Here is an 18,417-nt window from a genome sequence, read left to right as displayed (position 1 = left end):
AAAGAGATGAAAAATGTGTAAGCTTCATACATTTATGGTTTTATCATCAGACAAGATAGCTTTGGTTAAAGGACTGTAACAGTCAAAAACAGAAATCTGCGGCTCCTACTGAAGAGTGAGGACATTAAAGTGTAAGATTCAGTTTATGTTTGCTTTGCCTAATAACTTCACAGTATTGTTTAGCTTAAAACAATTGTTTGGTTATAGGCTATCCAAACAGAAATGTCATGTTAAATTAACTGTATGTTACCAAATTATAGACACGATTCTATCTCCAGAAATAAAAATAAATAAAAACATGCAGCTGTTACCCTTTATGGCAATACCTAAAAATAAAATTTAAAAAATAAGCATTTCAACTGTTTGAAAAGAACAGATCCGTTATGTTTGTGGACTCCTATCCTGGTTTCTAACTCAGGTCTCCCTTTGACTTACTACTTATGTATAATAAAATGTAGAGTTTTGCCATGTTCTGGGTAGTGATATTCAGTATACAATTACTTTTAAAAATGCATGTGACTTCTTTGTAACTTACTTGGGGCTTTCCTATCTGACAAAATGTTATTATGTTGACAGTATCTTTTTTCAGACCCCTTAAAATGAAAGATTAAGCAGATCAAAAAACTAGAACCCATATTTATTTGGCTATACATTTGAGAATCCCAGATGAGGAAACAATCCTGAAACAGTTGATAACAGTGTGTCCAGGCTAACACTGCCATGTTGAGAAGAAAGTCAATTTCTAGAGTCAATGCATGACTACTGTCATTTGTAGTGTTTTATCATAGCTAGTAAGGGGAAAATATTGAAAATACTAATGTTTATATTTACTGACATCACGTGAAAGTCACAATTAAAATACTGACAACTTAGGAAGAAAGAACAATGAATTATTGAACATAGTACTGAACATTCATCTTTGCTATCAATATTATCCTCCATGTGAAAAGAGTTTTTCTTAAAGTTCACTGAAGATTTGATGCATAAGAAAAATTTCCACAAGATAAAATAAGAAAACCTTTAATAGTATTATCTTTTAAGAATTCTATTACTCATCTTTTTCTCAATAAGCACATGGAAGAGTGAGATATATAAGCAAGTAAAAGAAAACAAGGCATTCTATTTTTCTTTTGAGTCAGAGTCTTGCTCTTTGCCAAAGCTGGAGTGCAGAGAGGCAAGCAGTTCACTGTAACCTTGAACTCCTCAGCTCAAGGAATCCTCCTGCTTCAGCCCCAAGTAGCTAGAACAACAGGCCCAAGCCACCATAATCACATAATTATTCTTCTGTTTTGTAGATAAGAGTGTCTCACTATATTGCCCACGATCATCTCAAACTCCTGGCCTCAAGTGATCCTCGTGCTGCAGCCTCCCAAAGTGCTGGGATTACAGGCATGAGCCACTGCACCCAGCCAGTCATTCTATTTTAAAAGATGTTTCTAAAATTCATATTTCAAAGTTTATATTTAAATAATGTTTCTTATTATCCTTTACTCTACCCTCTCTTCAAAAAGCCTGACTGTAACTAATATCATTCCTGCAGAGAAAGATTCTACATAGCTAAGACATTTCTGGTTCCAAAGAAGAGACACAGTAACACCTTACGGTCTCTAAATGAGGATATTCTCTGCTATAAACCAATCACAATTCTATTGTTCTGCCAGCAAGGAACCACTATTCCTTCTGTTTGTTGGCCTCTGTGTTTATTTAAGAATATTACTCATCAGCAATCACTCATTATCAAAGTGTTCCACGGTATTTTTAAATAGGACTTTATTTAAGCCACACATTTAAAATGCTAAGGCCGGAGAAGTAACCAATAGAGAATGCATATTCTGGGCCTAACAGAGGCATCATTCCATATCTGAATGCCCTTTATTTAACACTAGTTCAAACACTCTAATGACCAATGACTCTCAGAGCTCACAAACAAGGATAACATTTCTTTCTCCTGACAAATCCTGTTTTTTCCTCCTGCTTGACCACTGGAATAATATTCCTCTTCCATTTTCTCTCTCTACTATGGCTTCTGGAAAGCTTAGATTGGCAATTTCATATTTCAGCTTTCAGAATATTTATCTTCCTCTTTATGCTTCCTCTCTTTACTCTTTCTTGTCCTTAGCCTTATGATCATTGTCCTTCCTGGTCTCTCCGACCCAACTCACACCCATCTCTGTCATTCTCCTTGCATACTCACCATGCTGGTGTCTCCCACTGCTGTTCCCCCTACCTGAAACTCTATGACTTCTTTTTGCCTAGTTAATGTATAATCAACTTAAATTTCAGCTTAAGTGTCACTTTTTTTTTTTTTTGTTTTGTTTTTGTTTTTGTTTTTTGACACAGGGTCTTCCTCTGTCACCCAGCCTGGACAGTGGTACTATGATGGCTCACTGTGTCCTCAAACTCCAGGGCCCAAGCAACTCTACTACCTCAGCCTCCAAGTAGCTGGGACCACAGATGTGTACCACCATGCCCTGCTAGGTTTTCTGTTTGTTATTTTTTATAGAGATGAGGTCTCCCTATGTTGCCCAAGCTGGCCTCAAACTCTTGGGCTCAAGCCATCCTCCTGCCTTGGCCTCCCAAAGTGCTAAGATTACAGGTAAGAGCACTATGCTTGGCCAAGTGTCACATTCTTACAGACGTTTTCTCTGACCTTCCTCACTAGATCAAACCACCCTGAACCATTTGTGTGATTATTTTATTAATGTCTGCCTTCTCACTACAAGGTAAATTCTATGATATCAAGGATTTTCCCTGTGTTTACTTACCATTGTATCCACAGCATGTCTTACAATGTCTGACATAGCCAGTGTTCAATAAATATTTACTGGATTAACTAATGCATGAATGGTGAATGCACTGACATTATGCTTTCACTCATTAATTATTCTAATAAACAAGCAAAGCAAATAAAAGCTATGCATTTTATATCACCTGAAAACCCTCCATAGTAACAAAATTTAGAGTCAGGCACATGGCCACCTAACAACAAAACAGAAGCTTCTCTTTCAGCATGGACCAAACCATAAAAATAAGTTGTGGACAATGGGATACAAGCCAGAGTCCTGTGGCCACTTCTGGGAAACTACTGTTAGAGCTGCACCTAATCCTAACAGAGTTTACAAGTCTGGGAAAAAAAGAACATTCTAGGTCCCATCAGTCTCTTTCTAACTCAGATGCACATCTAGCTTCCAACACCAGCGGTAGTCCCAAATAAGTTATCACAAGACGCATTCAGACTATTTTTACTTCAAGGTCTTCCAACAGCATCTCCTCCCTTAGTGCCAGCAACAGGTTCTTGGCTGCTGGTGATAACACCAGAAAAACATAGATAAAACCCACAACATTTTCCAGAGTTTCAGAAATGTAGACATTCTTTCCCTCTCTCTTCATTTTTTAGCATAACACTTTCAAAATCAGGCTTTTCATGAATATCTGTGGCCTCTTTAGGCAAAGGGTAACAATGACAATAGATTTGGAATTCAGGTATTTAATATAAATACAAACTATGTGAATCTGATTGGTTTACCAACAAATTAGGATACTGAAGACAAATGTAACATTCCTTTTTTTTTTTTTTTTTTTGAGATGGAGTTTCGCTCTTGTTACCCAGGCTGGAGTGCAATGGCGCGATCTCGGCTCACCGCAACCTCCGCCTCCTGGGCTCAGGCAATTCTCATGCCTCAGCCTCCTGAGTAGCTGGGATTACAGGCACGCGCCACCATGCCCAGCTAGTTTTTTGTATTTTTAGTAGAGACGGGGTTTTACCATGTTGACCAGGATGGTCTCGATCTCTCGACCTCGTGATCCACCCGCCTCGGCCTCCCAAAGTGCTGGGATTACAGGCTTGAGCCACCGCGCCCGGCCATGTAACATTCTTAATACCAGCTGTCTCCTTCGAGGATCACTAATACTTACAAGTACTAAAAGGGGTTGATTCAGGCTTGGTGGGGACCAAAGCTTATACAAATCGGGGGGCCCTCCTTAAGAATGCGAAGTCCTACTTACAAAATTAGGTGCAGGGCCTTGGGAGGAGCCTGTACAAGTGATAGGTTCCGAAGTTTAAGCTTCATTAACTTCATAGTAACCACAGAAAAGGCAGAACTACCTTGCTCAGATAAACGGTACTGCCCCAGTGCTCAGGTGTTCAGAAACCCCTGTTAAATAAGCCTCAGAATTCTCAAGCAACATCCAATTTGAATTATCTAAGTTTCAGAATTGTCCAACACTACTTTGAACTGTCCTAAGTCTATCATTTGATAGAAAAATAAACAACTGTAAAATAAACTAACAAAGAGAATAAATCGATCTCATGTATTTGAAAATGTTAAGTGTGAAAACAAGATACATAACTACATAACTTTTCAAAATGCACTGCTTTTGTTAGTAATTTGATACTTTTTATGGCCATCTTAAAAGTCACCCAACACAGCTGTCAATATTGTAGAGAAAACACATTTAAGTTGGGTTTTCCTTCACATATAAGCTACTTTCCCTGTCTTTTTTTTTTATTTTCTTTTTTTGTATCATTTGCATTTTTGTAGAATTGTTTCTCAGCAAAGGGTATTGGATTTTAGTACTCCCTTTAGGAGTCAGCAATCAATACAGAATATAAAAGTACAGAACACACAGATTAAATGAAGCAGATGCATGCTGGTGAATGGTTTCCACATTACAATGATGTACATTATTAAAAGGAAGCTAGGGAGTAAATGCATTGCTTCCTTAATCAGTCCAAGTTTAACACTATTTCCATACACACACACACACACACACACACACACACACACACACCTCCTTGTCTAACATGTTTTCTGGGCCATAATTGGTATTGAAAAAATACAATTTATCTAAGACCTAAAATATGGTGTTGTGAGCCAATCATATAGAATCAATAGAAATTACATCAAATCACATTGTTAAATACATAGAAAGCAAAGTGTTTTATATGTCTGTATGATAGATTTCCAACTTGATAAATTTATATATCCTTAAAAATAATTCTTAAAGAGACCTTCCTTTCTTACTGTTGGGAAAATATAATCACGGCCTACTGTCTGTGCAATTCTACTTTCTATCTCTGTTATGTGTTAAGACTTGGTAAGATGCAGCCACTGTCAAGTCTCAGAACAGTTCCTTGTCTAATCTTTCTACTTCTCCAGATCTTTGATACAGAACCTGTTAGAATGCACTGCTTACTTTTCCAGTTCCTATGCTTATCTCACTTCCACTCTTACCATCTGCTATACTGCATTTCCTTCAGAAAAGTGAAAAGTTTTCACAGTGCCCAGAGCTTTCCCTGCAAACAATGCCCTTTTCCCCTCTTCCTTCCTTCCTTTCTTCGTTTTTTATTTAGTCTTATTTTGTGTTGAGGTTAAACTATTTTAAAGAGTTCACTTTGCAAACATTTCTACAAGGCTGAAGTTCTTATCCAAATAGTTTTAATGGATTTGTAAACATTCCTGCCATTTATTACTGGCTTCTGCCCAAATACACACATTTTGGTGTGTCCTCGCTCTTTTAAACTACCTGAAAGCAACATCTTAAGAAACGGGCAGTGAGAAACTGTAGCTTATTGCATGTCTTTAAAACGAGATAATATAATTATTCAGTTAGTATAATGAGACTAACATGCTTTCAATATAGCCTCTCACATTATATCAAAATGCCGACTCCACTTATTGCAAAATGGTTTATATTGATAGAGAGTCTTTAAAGAGGTACCAAAAGACAGAAATATTTTAAGAACATCCCTAATTCATTTACTTTAGGCTTTTTGTTTACTTGGTTTTGTATACACCCTTATTTTTGACTGACACATCATGTACAGTAAGTGTTTATTAGAAAATACCCAGTTAAAAATACCTTGAAAAAGTGAGTTTTATACTTCATATGTCCAACCTTCTTCAGATGTTTTCCTCTCCCTCCTTCTAAAAGAGTAATTTAATAGTGGGCATCAGGAAAGAAAATTAGTTCTCTATTTTTATGAAGTACCAATCACACAAATTTTAATAGTGTATTGGTCTTTAGTAATTTGTTGACTTTCGCCAAGTTGCTGAGCCTCTGGAAGTCACAGATGAAAACAGCATCTACCCTGTAGGGCAGTAAGTTGATTAGAGATGAAACATATACAGGAAGATGTCTGACTTTCAGGAGCAGTCAGCAAATGAACGTTGTTATTACCATTATTATAATTATTATAATTGGTACATAGCCTTAATGACAATCTCTGGAATCTCATTGAACAACAAAAAAGAAGCTGAAACAGCAATCTGCATCCTTTATCAGTATTTACCTTACTGGTGCAACACAGTGAGTTATTTTTACTTGACCTTTTAAGAACAACAAAAAGTGGCTGAGTTTATTACTATAATTAAATTCATTGCACCACAGCTTTCTACATTTCCCATTACACATTCTATGTTTAGGCCTACCAGAGATAAAGATAGCCCATCAGGTAATGGATGGACAAACGCTTTAATACTGCCTGTTGCTTCTCAAATGATAACAAAACACTGTGAAAAATTTTACATACTAATAAGAAAATGTACGTTTATGTGAGAAGATTAAGAGCTTTGAAAATCTTAGTTGACTTAAACCTAAAAAAAATGCTAGTGCAGGATCAAGAAAATGTCTTAGATCATTTATGATGTTTAAAGATTAAAAAGTAGAAGACATATGGCTACTTTTAAGAAATCATTTTCTCTAAAATAACACTTTACCTCAAACCAAAAGGTGACCAACAGTCAGAATCAGGGTTGTCAACTATGTTAATTTCATATAATTAAAATAAATTAGCTACCCAAGTATCCCTAATGCTGTTCATACTTTCAATTTCCTTTGAAGCAGAAATACAAATTAAGAGTTAGTAGATATAAACAATTGGCAAACATAAATGTAGATCTACATGAATTAGATTCAAATAAAAATTTGAGCCAAATAGAATTGAAATAAATACACTTTGAATTTAAAATGCTATTTATATAATTATAACTTGATCAAAAACACTTCCTTTAAGAAACTCTTCATTCAACCAGAAACATCACTGACAAAGTTTAGAAATTAAAAAGGGCTTAAAAATGAGTAGTTGTCTTTTGTACTACTCAGTTAAAATTAATGATTAAGTCAATATCTAGATTAAAAGTGAAAAAGTCAATCAATAATGCAGATGTCTCCTGCCATCCAGATGCTTATCTTTATATATAAAATACCAGGAGATAGGCTGGGCGTGGTGGCTCATGCCTGTAATCCCAGCACTTCAGGAGGCTGAGGCGGGAAGATCACAAGGTCAGGAGATCAAGACTATCCTGGCCAACATGGTGAAATCCCATCTCTAATAAAAATACAAAAATTAACTGGGTGTGTCAGTGTGCATCTGTAATCCCAGCTACTTAGGAGGCTGAGGCTGAAGAATCCCTTGAACCCAAGAGGTGGAGGTTGCAGTGAGCTGAGATCACACCACCACTGTACTCCAGCCTGGGCAACAGAGTGAGACTCTTTCTCTAAATACATACATACATACATACATACAGGCAACATTTATTTAAAATGTACCAGGAGATTAAATGTATCTTTACTCTTCAGCTTACTTTAAACATCCTAAGGAAAACAAGAGACCTATGCTATATCTTACCAGTCAAAAATGCTTTCACACTTGCAAAAATCTTAAACAAAAACCCAAAATGTAATTTCTCTAAATGGCATTATACAGTTTTTATATTAATTTTCCATTTTCATTATTTATTACAATTATGATGATATAAAATAAGACTACAACTAAAACTTAGGCAAATATCTCCTGACCTCTCATATATTTATGAAAAAACAGAATTAAATGCACTTTATTTCTATATGAGATTATTTTGGAAATTTTAAGATAATTGGATAATTACATATTTATCAAGTTTTAATATGCCTCAAAAATACCTTTAGCAAACTGCACAGTTGAGATCTGTTGATGATCAGCTCACAGAAAGAACAATGACTTTAGTTTGTCATATGCTAAACAGTAGTATATGTTATCACATATTACTTATATAAATGATGGCAACATGGGTCATTTCAAACATTGTATAAAAATTAAACACTTTAATTTGGTTGTAATTGTTCTGATGATATATCTGAAATTAGAGATGAGGTAAGTAGACAAAAATTTATCTGACCCTTACATAGTCACTGAGTCATGAACAAAATTTGTATACCTTCTGATTTCATCAAAACCAAGAAAATGTTCACTCTCATAAGAACACAGTTCCTTCAAATGCTCTCTCATTTTTCCCACAATTGTGGTTTTTAAAAAAATTAATCTCTTCCCAAATACTATATTTTAGGACGCTTAAGTTGGCTACAAAAGAGTGACACCACAATATTATAGGGTATAAATTTTTTCACTCTCATGACATAGAAGCACTTATAGGACACTATTTATTTTATTTATTTATTATTTTTGAGGCAGTGTCTCACTCTGTTGCCCAGGCTGGAGTGCAGTGGCACGATCTAGGCTTACTGCAACCTCCGCTTCCTGGGTTCAAGCAATTCTCTTGCTTCAGCCTCCCAAGTAGCTGGGACTACAGGTGCACACCACTGTGCCCAGCTAATTTTTGTATTTTTAGAGATGGGGTTTCACCCCTTTGGTCAGCCTGATATTGAACTCCTGACCTCATGATCCACCCACCTCGGCCTCCCAAAATGCTGGGATTACAGGCATGAGCCACTACCCCTGGCCTATAGGACACAATTTAGCCTCTATTTTTACATTCTAAAAAATATTACTTCCCATTTTGCATTGCTAGATGATTTACCTCAGAAAACCTCAATGATTTTAAAATAAATTTCAAGAAAAAGAAGAAGTACTGAATCCAGGAAAACAGAGGCTTTGCCAAGGAACAATAATGTCATGTGGAGGGAGGGGGAGGTGGAGGAGAAGGGAAGGGAGGTTTGTGCCAAGCAAAGCTGGGGGCTGTTCAATCAGCCCTATCAGTGCTCCATCAGTGTCTCCACTCCAGCCAAATCCAGAGAAAACAAGGAGTCAAAGATTCAGGTCAATAAGCTTATAGGCGATTTGCACAAACAGTTCCTCCAGCAAGGTAAAAAACAAAGTCATATTGGCTTTTCTTTTTTATTCCTTCTCTTTGAACTCCCTGGTCCAAACACACCCTGGAAATGTCAATGTTATATGCAAGAATTTAAAGAGCTGAGCTTCTTAATCCCATTAAGAAAAAAGGAAAAAAGTTGTCTGTAAAGGTCCCCTTCCTTATTGAACTCAAAGTGATTATGGTAGAGCTGCCTTATGCAGATTCTGATTCCAGTTACCCAAGCACCAGAGGATGCAAAAACATGTCCTTAAAGGCATAACCAAGGAGGAAAGAAAGCATGTTCATTGAAAGAATAGTGCTTACAAGATTTTCTGAACTAAAAATAACAAAATGAACATAAGAAAATAGAAAACAAAATACTATGATGTTTGACACAAGATGAAATGAAAAACCAACGGTTACTATGTCACAACCAAAACTGCATAAAGATGCAGTTTTTTAAAAAAAGTTCTTTTCAGTATTAAGTCTCTAGATAAAACTTTTGTTGCTTTACTTTAACATTCAGGGACCAGGGGCAGGGAGGGATTAATGCCAATAACCTAGACTTAGAATTGTTACACACAGTCCAAGGAGGAATATGGCTTTTCCTCCGTTATTTCTTAATCTTTAAACAAAGCCGCAGAAGTACAGGAACCAACAGAAAGAAAGGAAGATGGGAGGAGGGGAGAACATGTCGATGGGCCTGGCAGCCTACTGGCAGAAGTTAAGTACAATGATGAAACTGGTTCTACTTCTCTGCCTCGTGATCTTTCTGATTCAAGAATCTGGAAAGACACAGAAAACACAAACCTAACTCTGCTATTGTGGAAGGGAGCAAAGTGACTCATATCATCTTCAAACACCCCCAAACTGCTGTTCTGGAAACCACATTAATGAGCTACAGATGGAGTCTCATCAAGCCCTTGGCTAAAGGGATAATTCTGATTGGGGTTATCTGTATCTCCTGACAGCTTCCTCATTTCACCTGTTTCAGTTGCTTGCTTACTTAACTTTTCCTTTCTGCAGGCCTTTCTTTTCCAAGCATATACAAACTGTGTGGTGGCCATGTCGCATCTCCCATCTTACCTTCACTCTCCTCTGCGGCTCACGCATTACAGTTTGTTTCCACAATTCTGTTCCCCAAGGTTTCCACAGTGGTGGGAATCCAACGGATTCCAAGAGCAGGAAGTTCTACAAGCCTACACAAACCGCGTTGTGGCCATGTCGTGTCTCCCAGTCTTACCTCAGTTCTCTTCTGTGGCTCACACACTACAGTTTCTTTCCACAATTCTGTTCCCCAAGGCTTCCACAGTGGTGAGAATCCAAGAGATTCCAAGAGCAGCAAGTTCTCCAGGTATGACCGGGCCTCTCCCGCTCCCCAGCTCCCCAGCTCTCTGCTGTCCTCTTCTGGCTTCCTCTAACACTAACCTCATAGGTATATAAGGAGGTTGCAGACGACTCAGTACCGGAAGCTCATTCCTTCGAAGACTCCAGTTAAAGTTCACGTTCCCCATCACTCTTTATGAAATAGCATGCATGTGCACACACACAAAATGTTACTCTACCAACTTTACCTGCTTTATTTTTCCTCATGGTGCTCTATCTCACCTAACATTATAAAATGTGATTCAATTGTTTATTGCCTCTCTCTCCCTCCTCCTGAGAGCGGAGATAGCAGATCCTTAAGATACGTGTTGAGTTGTATTGAATTTGATCTAGTGAACAGAAATGAAAGTTTCTGCCAGTCTTAAGTATCTGATTATGTTTGCTTTTGATTGGTATTAATCATTTCTGGGGCTAACATTAATCCATGTCTGAGTAATCCAGGTTTTTATTGTATCTTCTTTAATATGTTTTACATTTGTTATGTTAAAGAGTCTTTAACCTTTGTTTTCTGCACATTAGGTCGACTCTTTTTGAATGTAGTGAGAATTTCCATTGTTATACCATGTATCTTTCCTTATTTTATCTATTTCCATCATGACCCCTCTTTTTAACCCTAATATTTCCAAATTGAAGAGCTCTAATTTTAGTTCATTTCTCTAGGGCATTAGTGATACCCAAGTATGTCTCTGATCATTCTCCATATCTAGATGCAAGGACCAGGCATAAGGATTTTTTTCTTTCCAAAACAAGTTCGATGGCATCATTTTTCTTTCTGGCCTTTGTTTAGGGATTGTGACATTAGCAATTTGTAAGGATCCTCTTTAACCTTTCCAGATAATCATAGTAATTCAAAGTTCACTTACATGTAGCTTCTTTGGGGTTATCTTTGTTGTTGTTTTTATTTCAATTGTTTTGGGGGGAACAGATGGTGTTTGGCGACATGAATAAATTCTTCAGTGGTGATTTTTGAGATTTTGGAGCACTCAGCACTTGAGCAATGTACACTATGTCCAGAACCCAGTGCGTAGTCTTTTATCCCTCACACCCCTCACCTGAGTTATCTTTTTAAAAATAGTATTACATTCTACTAGCATCCAGTGACATTAATCTGATTTTTCCAGTTCACATATTTTGTGACATTCTACTGAAATTTATCCTGAAATGTGTTTATTTCACTTTACAATTATTAGAGAACTGCTCCATGCCAACCCCACTCTGAAACTCACTGTCTTTGAGTTTATTTAGGAATTTCTCATGTATGTGTTCCCACCTGCCAGTAGTGACATAACTAAAAACTCCCAAGGTTGCTTTCTGGACCACCTATATTTCAGTTCATATTGGTTTGCTTAGTTCTACAAATACATTGATGTACTTCCATGTCTGGCACATAAACCAGAAGAAAGGCAGACAAATAACTGAATCAAAAAATTCAGTACCACAGGAAATATGTAGCACTTATGGACAGAGTCTTGATGTCTTCATCATCTATAAATTCAAGGAAATAATTCTTGCTTGTTTCCTTCCTCCCAGAGATACTGAAAGGCAAGATGCCAAGTAATCTAAACTCATGAACAAAAGACGACCGTGCAAATTGAAAGTATTGCTTTATATGTTGCTAAAACATTTAAAATCTAAAGGTATCAAAGTAAATTTCAAGAAACATCTTTTTATAAATATAGTTCATTTCATTTCAAACAAATGAAAAATAGTAATATGAAATATGCAACTAATCCAAAATAAAAAGAGACACAGGAAACATCATTAGAATTGCCAGGTTCAATTTTTAAGCATGCAATTATGAGAGTCTCTCTGAGATGGATGTATATAATTAAGAATTTTATACATTATGCTAACATAAAATTCTGACCACCAATCTTGGACTTTTCTGTGGAATCTTACATTGTAAGAGTGATTTGAGTTTCATTTAATCACATGGTTTATAATGACTAGAAACTTGACTAATATTAGTAAATACAATTTTGAGACTTGTAGAAAAACTTGCCCTTCAACAAGAACATAGACAATATCAGTGTGGAACTGAGAAAAATATGACAATAATAAGAGTCATTTGAAGAACTGTAATTTTAGTTAATCACTGAAAATATCCTTTATAATACAGATGCTCAATTTCAAAAGGAAGTAGAAACTTTATGATAAGCCATGTCTTCAGAAATGTACAGTTTTTCTTTAAAAAAAGTTTTTAAAACATATGATTGGTTTTATATACAACGCAGTTGCTAAAATATGAATAAAAATATGTAGTAACTCTATGTGTATCCTCACTATGTTCTCCTGATAATGTGCCAAAATAACTTGTTTGGAGAACTTAGGCTTTCTAACCACATTTTTTTATCTGAACTTTTAAGCTATCCTTTGTTTAATAAGAAAAAAAAGTCCAATGTGCAAAATTGTTATGCTTGGGACCCACATAAGTAACTAGGTCATGGTTAAATTTTGGTCATGGCTAGCTTTTAGAACAATAAACTTTCCAAATAATCCAAATCATTTTATAGTAAATATCAACCATTTTTAAATTGTCATAAATGATTTAAAATATGTACAAAAAGAATCTTTCATTAATGAACCCAAAATAATTTTCTTTTTTGCTTTTTTTTTAAACTAATTTTGAGATGGAGTCTTGCTCTGTTGCTTAGGTTGGAGTGCAATGGCTCAACCACTGCACCTCAGCTGTCTGCAACCTCCGCCACCTCCCGGGTTCAAAAAATTCTCCCTACCTCAGCCTCCTGAGTAGCTGGAATTACAGGCATCCACCACCACACCCACACCCACACCCAGTTGATGTTTGTATTTTTAGTAGAGACGGGGATTCGTCACATTGGCTTGGCTGGTCTCAAACTCCTGACCTCAAGTGATCAACCCACCTTGGCCTCCCAAATCCTGGCCTTGGGATACAAGCATGAGCCACCACACCTGCGCTAAAAATATTTTTCTTTAGAGGAACATGTCCTATGTGCTTTTCCAATAACGACAGTGACATTGTTAACCATTTAAATACTTCTACTCTTTTAATTGCTAATCTGTCCTCTTCCTTAAAATTGGCAATAACACGTAATTATGTGTCACTGAGAAAAATTGAGAATTTCAACAGAAAGATTAGTTTCTAATTTTCCAGAGAGAAAGTATTCTCTTTCTATTGTAGGTAATAAACTTAAGTGAAGAATGGATAACATTCTTCGCATGACCTCAAGAGTCAAAATATTGATCAAAGAGTTATCTTTCTTTTGTACCAGTTCCAACAGACTTCAGTGAGAATTCCATGGTCATGCATTCTGTGAGAGTAAAATAATAAAATTATTTTCCTATCCATAGTAATATTACTATTGATCCTGAAAAATATCATGTGAAAATAAGAATTGTTATTCCCATCCATTATGAGTTTCTACTTTCAATCTAAACATTAGAGAATTGTTTTATAATACATACATGTTCTATATTATTTAATATGGTCTCTATATCATATACTAAATATTATTTTCTGTACATCTGATTTTAAACATTTTTTCAAGTGTTTACAATTAGAAAAAAATTATAATTTAATTATTATTATTATTTTTTTTTACTTCCTAAAGGCCTGTCAGCCTTTTTCATGAGTTAGGATTCTGGTATTGAATATAGCTGGAGTAACTGTCCTAAGACATAGTTACATTAGCATGGAAGCATTTGCCATAAATCTATTTTCTCCCAAGAAACTACTACCTTAAAACTTGGAGTTTCGTACTCTTTCATAAACATAGCTCTTAAGCGGAGATATTCCCCAAATTAAAAACTGATACAATAACACCTATCACACTGCCTTCCCAGATGAATTAAATTGACTAAAGGTATAAATCCTTACATTAACTCTTTTAACCACCTTCTAACTCTCAGTTCCTCTCTTTATTGCAATATCACAATATAAGGTAGGTACTCTACAATGCACAAAAGGAAATATTTCCTAATAAGAAAATAATTGAGATGTCTTCATGCATAAATTAAAAAATTATCCATCTCCAGCCAAGTCTTAGATTTATTGCCATAGCTAAATATCATCAAGAAATGGTTCTAGCAACTAAGGAAAATATTAATTTGGTTTGAAATCTGAGTCAACACTAGGAAAAAAGGCCTATTCCGTTCATACTTTTCTCATTTTCAATTAAAAGTCTCTGATGTAGAAGACAAGGACCATGCTACATGTCATCTTGAGTTCTACATGGCTAAGGAGGTTTTACGAATTTCAGTGTGTCTAGGTCCTCATGCTGCTATTCTGTTTCCACAGTTTTAGGGCCTGGGGTTCTACTGACCACAGGGATGGGAGCTGACTGACATCTTTTGTTTCTGACATCTTTTGTTGACACCATCAACAAGAGAAAATGATACTGGAATTTTTAATGATTAAATCTATACATGGCCACCAAGATAGGTGTATTGACATTTTTTTGAGAAGCTACATTGACACTGTGTTAATCAGACTAGGAAGTCTGATTAACAAATTCAAACACACATACACACAAAAGTCCACTTTATTACATTTATCTGCCTAAAAAGCAAACACATCTGAATAAAAATGGTGCATACACAAACACAGACAGACATACAGAAACAGACACACACTTCCAGTTACGTCCTCTGCAAAAGCAGCTATTATAAACCAAGGAAGTGGTCCAAGCATTTGTGAAAACTGCACATTGGTGCAGGAGGAGATAAAAGACTTGAAAAACAATAAAATAAAAATAAATATATAAGAATCATAAGAAAGCCTTAAACTGACTTATGAAAAAAATAAACATTAAATGAGTACGTATGCTCCATGAGAACATAGTCACTGGCAAGGCCATCTGGTCCCAGTTCACGGCTGAAAACAAGCTGCAATATGTTTCAAGTGCTTCTTGGATTATACTGTTAATGTGTCAAAAGCACCATTCTCACTGTTGAAAGTCAACAATAAAAACCTAAAGCATTCAGTTTTCAAAAGGAATGAGCTGGAACCTTAGTTGAGAACTCTCTGCCTCACTCAGTGCTAATACCTAATGCCTAATTTAGTGCTCTGCAAACAATTAACATCCAATAAATTCTTGTGGAAGGAAGGAATGAATAAATGATCAGCATTAAATGTATTATAGTTAATTGGCCAATAACATGAAGAATGTGCATAGTTAATTGGTCAATCAACATGAAAATATTTGTTTCAATATAAAAAATTACTAGTTATTGAGTAGTTACTCATGTCTCTCGAAATAAAATTTTATGTTTGAAAAAATCTGCACTTGTTTTCGGAGAGTTGAATTATGTGTCAGCACTTTCAGCATTATCATGCCTTTTTTTTAAAACATTACAAAATCATCCCAGTAAACTCACATATTATATCCAACCATCAACCGTTACCTTTATTACAAAAGTATTCCACTTCTTCACAGCTCAGATTTTCAGGTCCAAATTCTGTAGAAAAGCTTTCCTCCAATGGAAAGTCTCCTTTGGAAATGATGTCTGTTTCCTCTGATGGACATTCTTCTTCCTCATCTTCAATGGCATCTTCAAGCGGCCCTTGAAAAAGAATCAGGGACACTGTACCAAAAATATCCAAGGAAGACAGTGAAATAAAATCCTTAAACAGAGCCTTTTCTTGTTACAGCGATGAGGAAAATAACATACTCTAAGTAGTACCAGCAAGGACTCACACAAGATAATGCCACATCCGTATACACAAGAAACAATGTATGATAAAAGGTCCAAGGAAACCAGTGTTGTAAGTTATAACATGGAAAGCAACCTGCATCTCCGTTCCTTCCCCACCCCCAACCTCAAGCCTCCAACTTATTTTTTTGATTCTCTCTTTAAGAGCAAAACTGTGCACTTTATGTTCATTTGTTAGAATTAACTGCCTGGTAAAGAGTACAAGTCTCTTTTACACTGTTGTACAATTTTACCTGAGATTTTAATAAAGATTTAAAGTAATTGAATGCATTTTAATTGAACTGAGATTTTAATAAAGTCTATACTTTTAAAAATCCATCTTAAGAGTGGATTCGGAGAAAAGATTTCATTATATGTGTTTGAGGCTTGAAGAAAAATTACATATTTCTCTCCCTGATGAAAGCATAACCCTATTCATAATTAATTGAATTTTTTCTGAAATGAAAAGTGGTTTTCTAATGAAAAAATGTAATTTGTATTTATGTGATACTTTTTCAGTAATAAAAATACAACTCCCTTGGAGAGAATGAGAGTGAGGTGTGCCACATTAATGGACCTATTTTATTGAAAGGAAAGGGAGGGCTGGAGTTGTTCAGACCGATCTGAAGTGTACTACATGGGAATACCACTGGGCTGATTGTGAATTTCTGACTGCCTCTAAAGAATCAAAGTACCCAACTCATTTTACTAAGTGGAAGCTGCATTTGCTCCTAAAGAAGTGATGTGGCATTTTATCCAATGAACACAATTACGGTAATTTGTACTAATTGTCACTCATGGCAGCAGTCTCATCAGACAGGCTAAATACTCAAAGGCTCAAGCAGCCTCTCACTCTTGCTTTTTAGATATGTGCTAGGAAATTTCCAGGGCCTAAGGAGCAATCTTGTAAATAATTTAAAATACTGAATACACTACAATTTTTATATCTATGTAGATAAATAAGTATTGTATCTAGTGTTTCCCCAGAAAGCAAGTTTTCAAGGGACTCAAGTCATATAACACCTTTGCATAGACAGAATAATTGGATGGGTTTAAATGAGGGGACAACCAACTAAACATTTCTTACAGAGTCTCTTTGTCCTTTAAAAATCTGTTTTACCTTCTGTTCTTCAAAAGAACAAATATTAAGCAGAAAAGAATGCCCTAATTCCACTCTGGTCATGTCGTGTTTTATCACACATTCCTTATGCTCAAGGTAGAAGGGTTACAAAGAACCATGGATTTTGTTTTTGCACCAACCATATTCAAAAGTCATGTATCTCATATTAGATTTTATCTTATCAACTGTTTCAAGTTTAAAATTTATAATCTTTCACCTTTTAGAATAATTGTATCAATAATCAAGACAAGCAAAGTATATATAAAATAGTAATAATGTAACATATTGCAATCCTTAAATCACTTATTTGATAATTTCAAGGGATAAGTTTAATTATCAATGCTAAGTCTAATGAGAACTATAATAGAATATTACCCTTACTTTTTTCAAAAAAATGTAATTATAACAACAAATTTGATCAAAAGAAGACATAAGCTATATCATTTGTTTCATGTAGGAGTTTCAAAGTTTTATTTTGTAGATTTGAAAAATGAAGTACAGGAGGTTAACTAAAATAAGGTTTCCAACTGACAAGTGAAAAAGTTAATGTGAAAATTCAAGGTTATTATTATTTTTTGAGAAAGAGTTTGACTTAGTTGTTCAGGCTGGCTTGCAGTGGTGCAATTATAGCTTCCTGTAGTTTCAAATTCCCGGGCTTAAGTGATCCTCCCACCTCAGCCTCCGGAGAAGCTGGGACTACAGGCATGAGCCAAGAGATTTAAAAAATACTTTTAATTAATGTAACATACTACTATGCAAAGCACTCTTTGGTAGTTATGAATGCATTCCTTCAGAAGCAAAACTATGAAACATAGATAACTTAGAAAATGGTTAATTGATATTAACATAATTATTTATTCATCAATGCTTAATGATCTAGTCTTTAAAAATTGACAGCTCTCTTACTGCTCTTCTCAAATTAATGAAAGTCAACCAAAATATTTAGACACCTCCCCAAAGTCAGAAAGACAGTCTTACAGGCTTACCAAAAATAAAATAATTGATTACTATTATTTTTATTGACATAATGTATACCCACACTAAATCAATATGTAAAGTAACTTTTAATATCAGTTATAACAGAAATTACAATATATACTTCTTTTGATATATATACTTATTTTGGAATATACATTCTGAGTTTTACTAATGAAAAGTAAAGCTCCAATA

At 35.4% G+C, this 18,417-nt stretch overlaps 1 protein-coding gene across 4 annotated transcripts in view; it reads right to left on the bottom strand.

The window, feature by feature from the left end:
* The window catches only part of ZFPM2 (zinc finger protein, FOG family member 2), a 477,627-nt gene that overhangs the window by 368,707 nt on the left and 90,503 nt on the right, over nucleotides 1-18,417 (bottom strand). For 3 of the 4 annotated variants that reach the window (XM_003938599.4, XM_010349281.3, XM_074387038.1), the window contains exon 2: nucleotides 15,840-15,998. The exons of the other annotated variant lie outside the window; for it this stretch is intronic. In XM_003938599.4, coding sequence (XP_003938648.2) covers nucleotides 15,840-15,998 — 159 coding nt within the window. The remainder of the gene's footprint in view (nucleotides 1-15,839; nucleotides 15,999-18,417) is intronic. 4 annotated transcript variants of the gene reach the window in all.

Source organism: Saimiri boliviensis, chromosome 15 (assembly GCF_048565385.1).
Source record: "Saimiri boliviensis isolate mSaiBol1 chromosome 15, mSaiBol1.pri, whole genome shotgun sequence".
NCBI classification, from domain to species: Eukaryota; Metazoa; Chordata; class Mammalia; order Primates; family Cebidae; genus Saimiri; species Saimiri boliviensis.
This window is presented reverse-complemented; position numbering and strand designations above follow the sequence as displayed.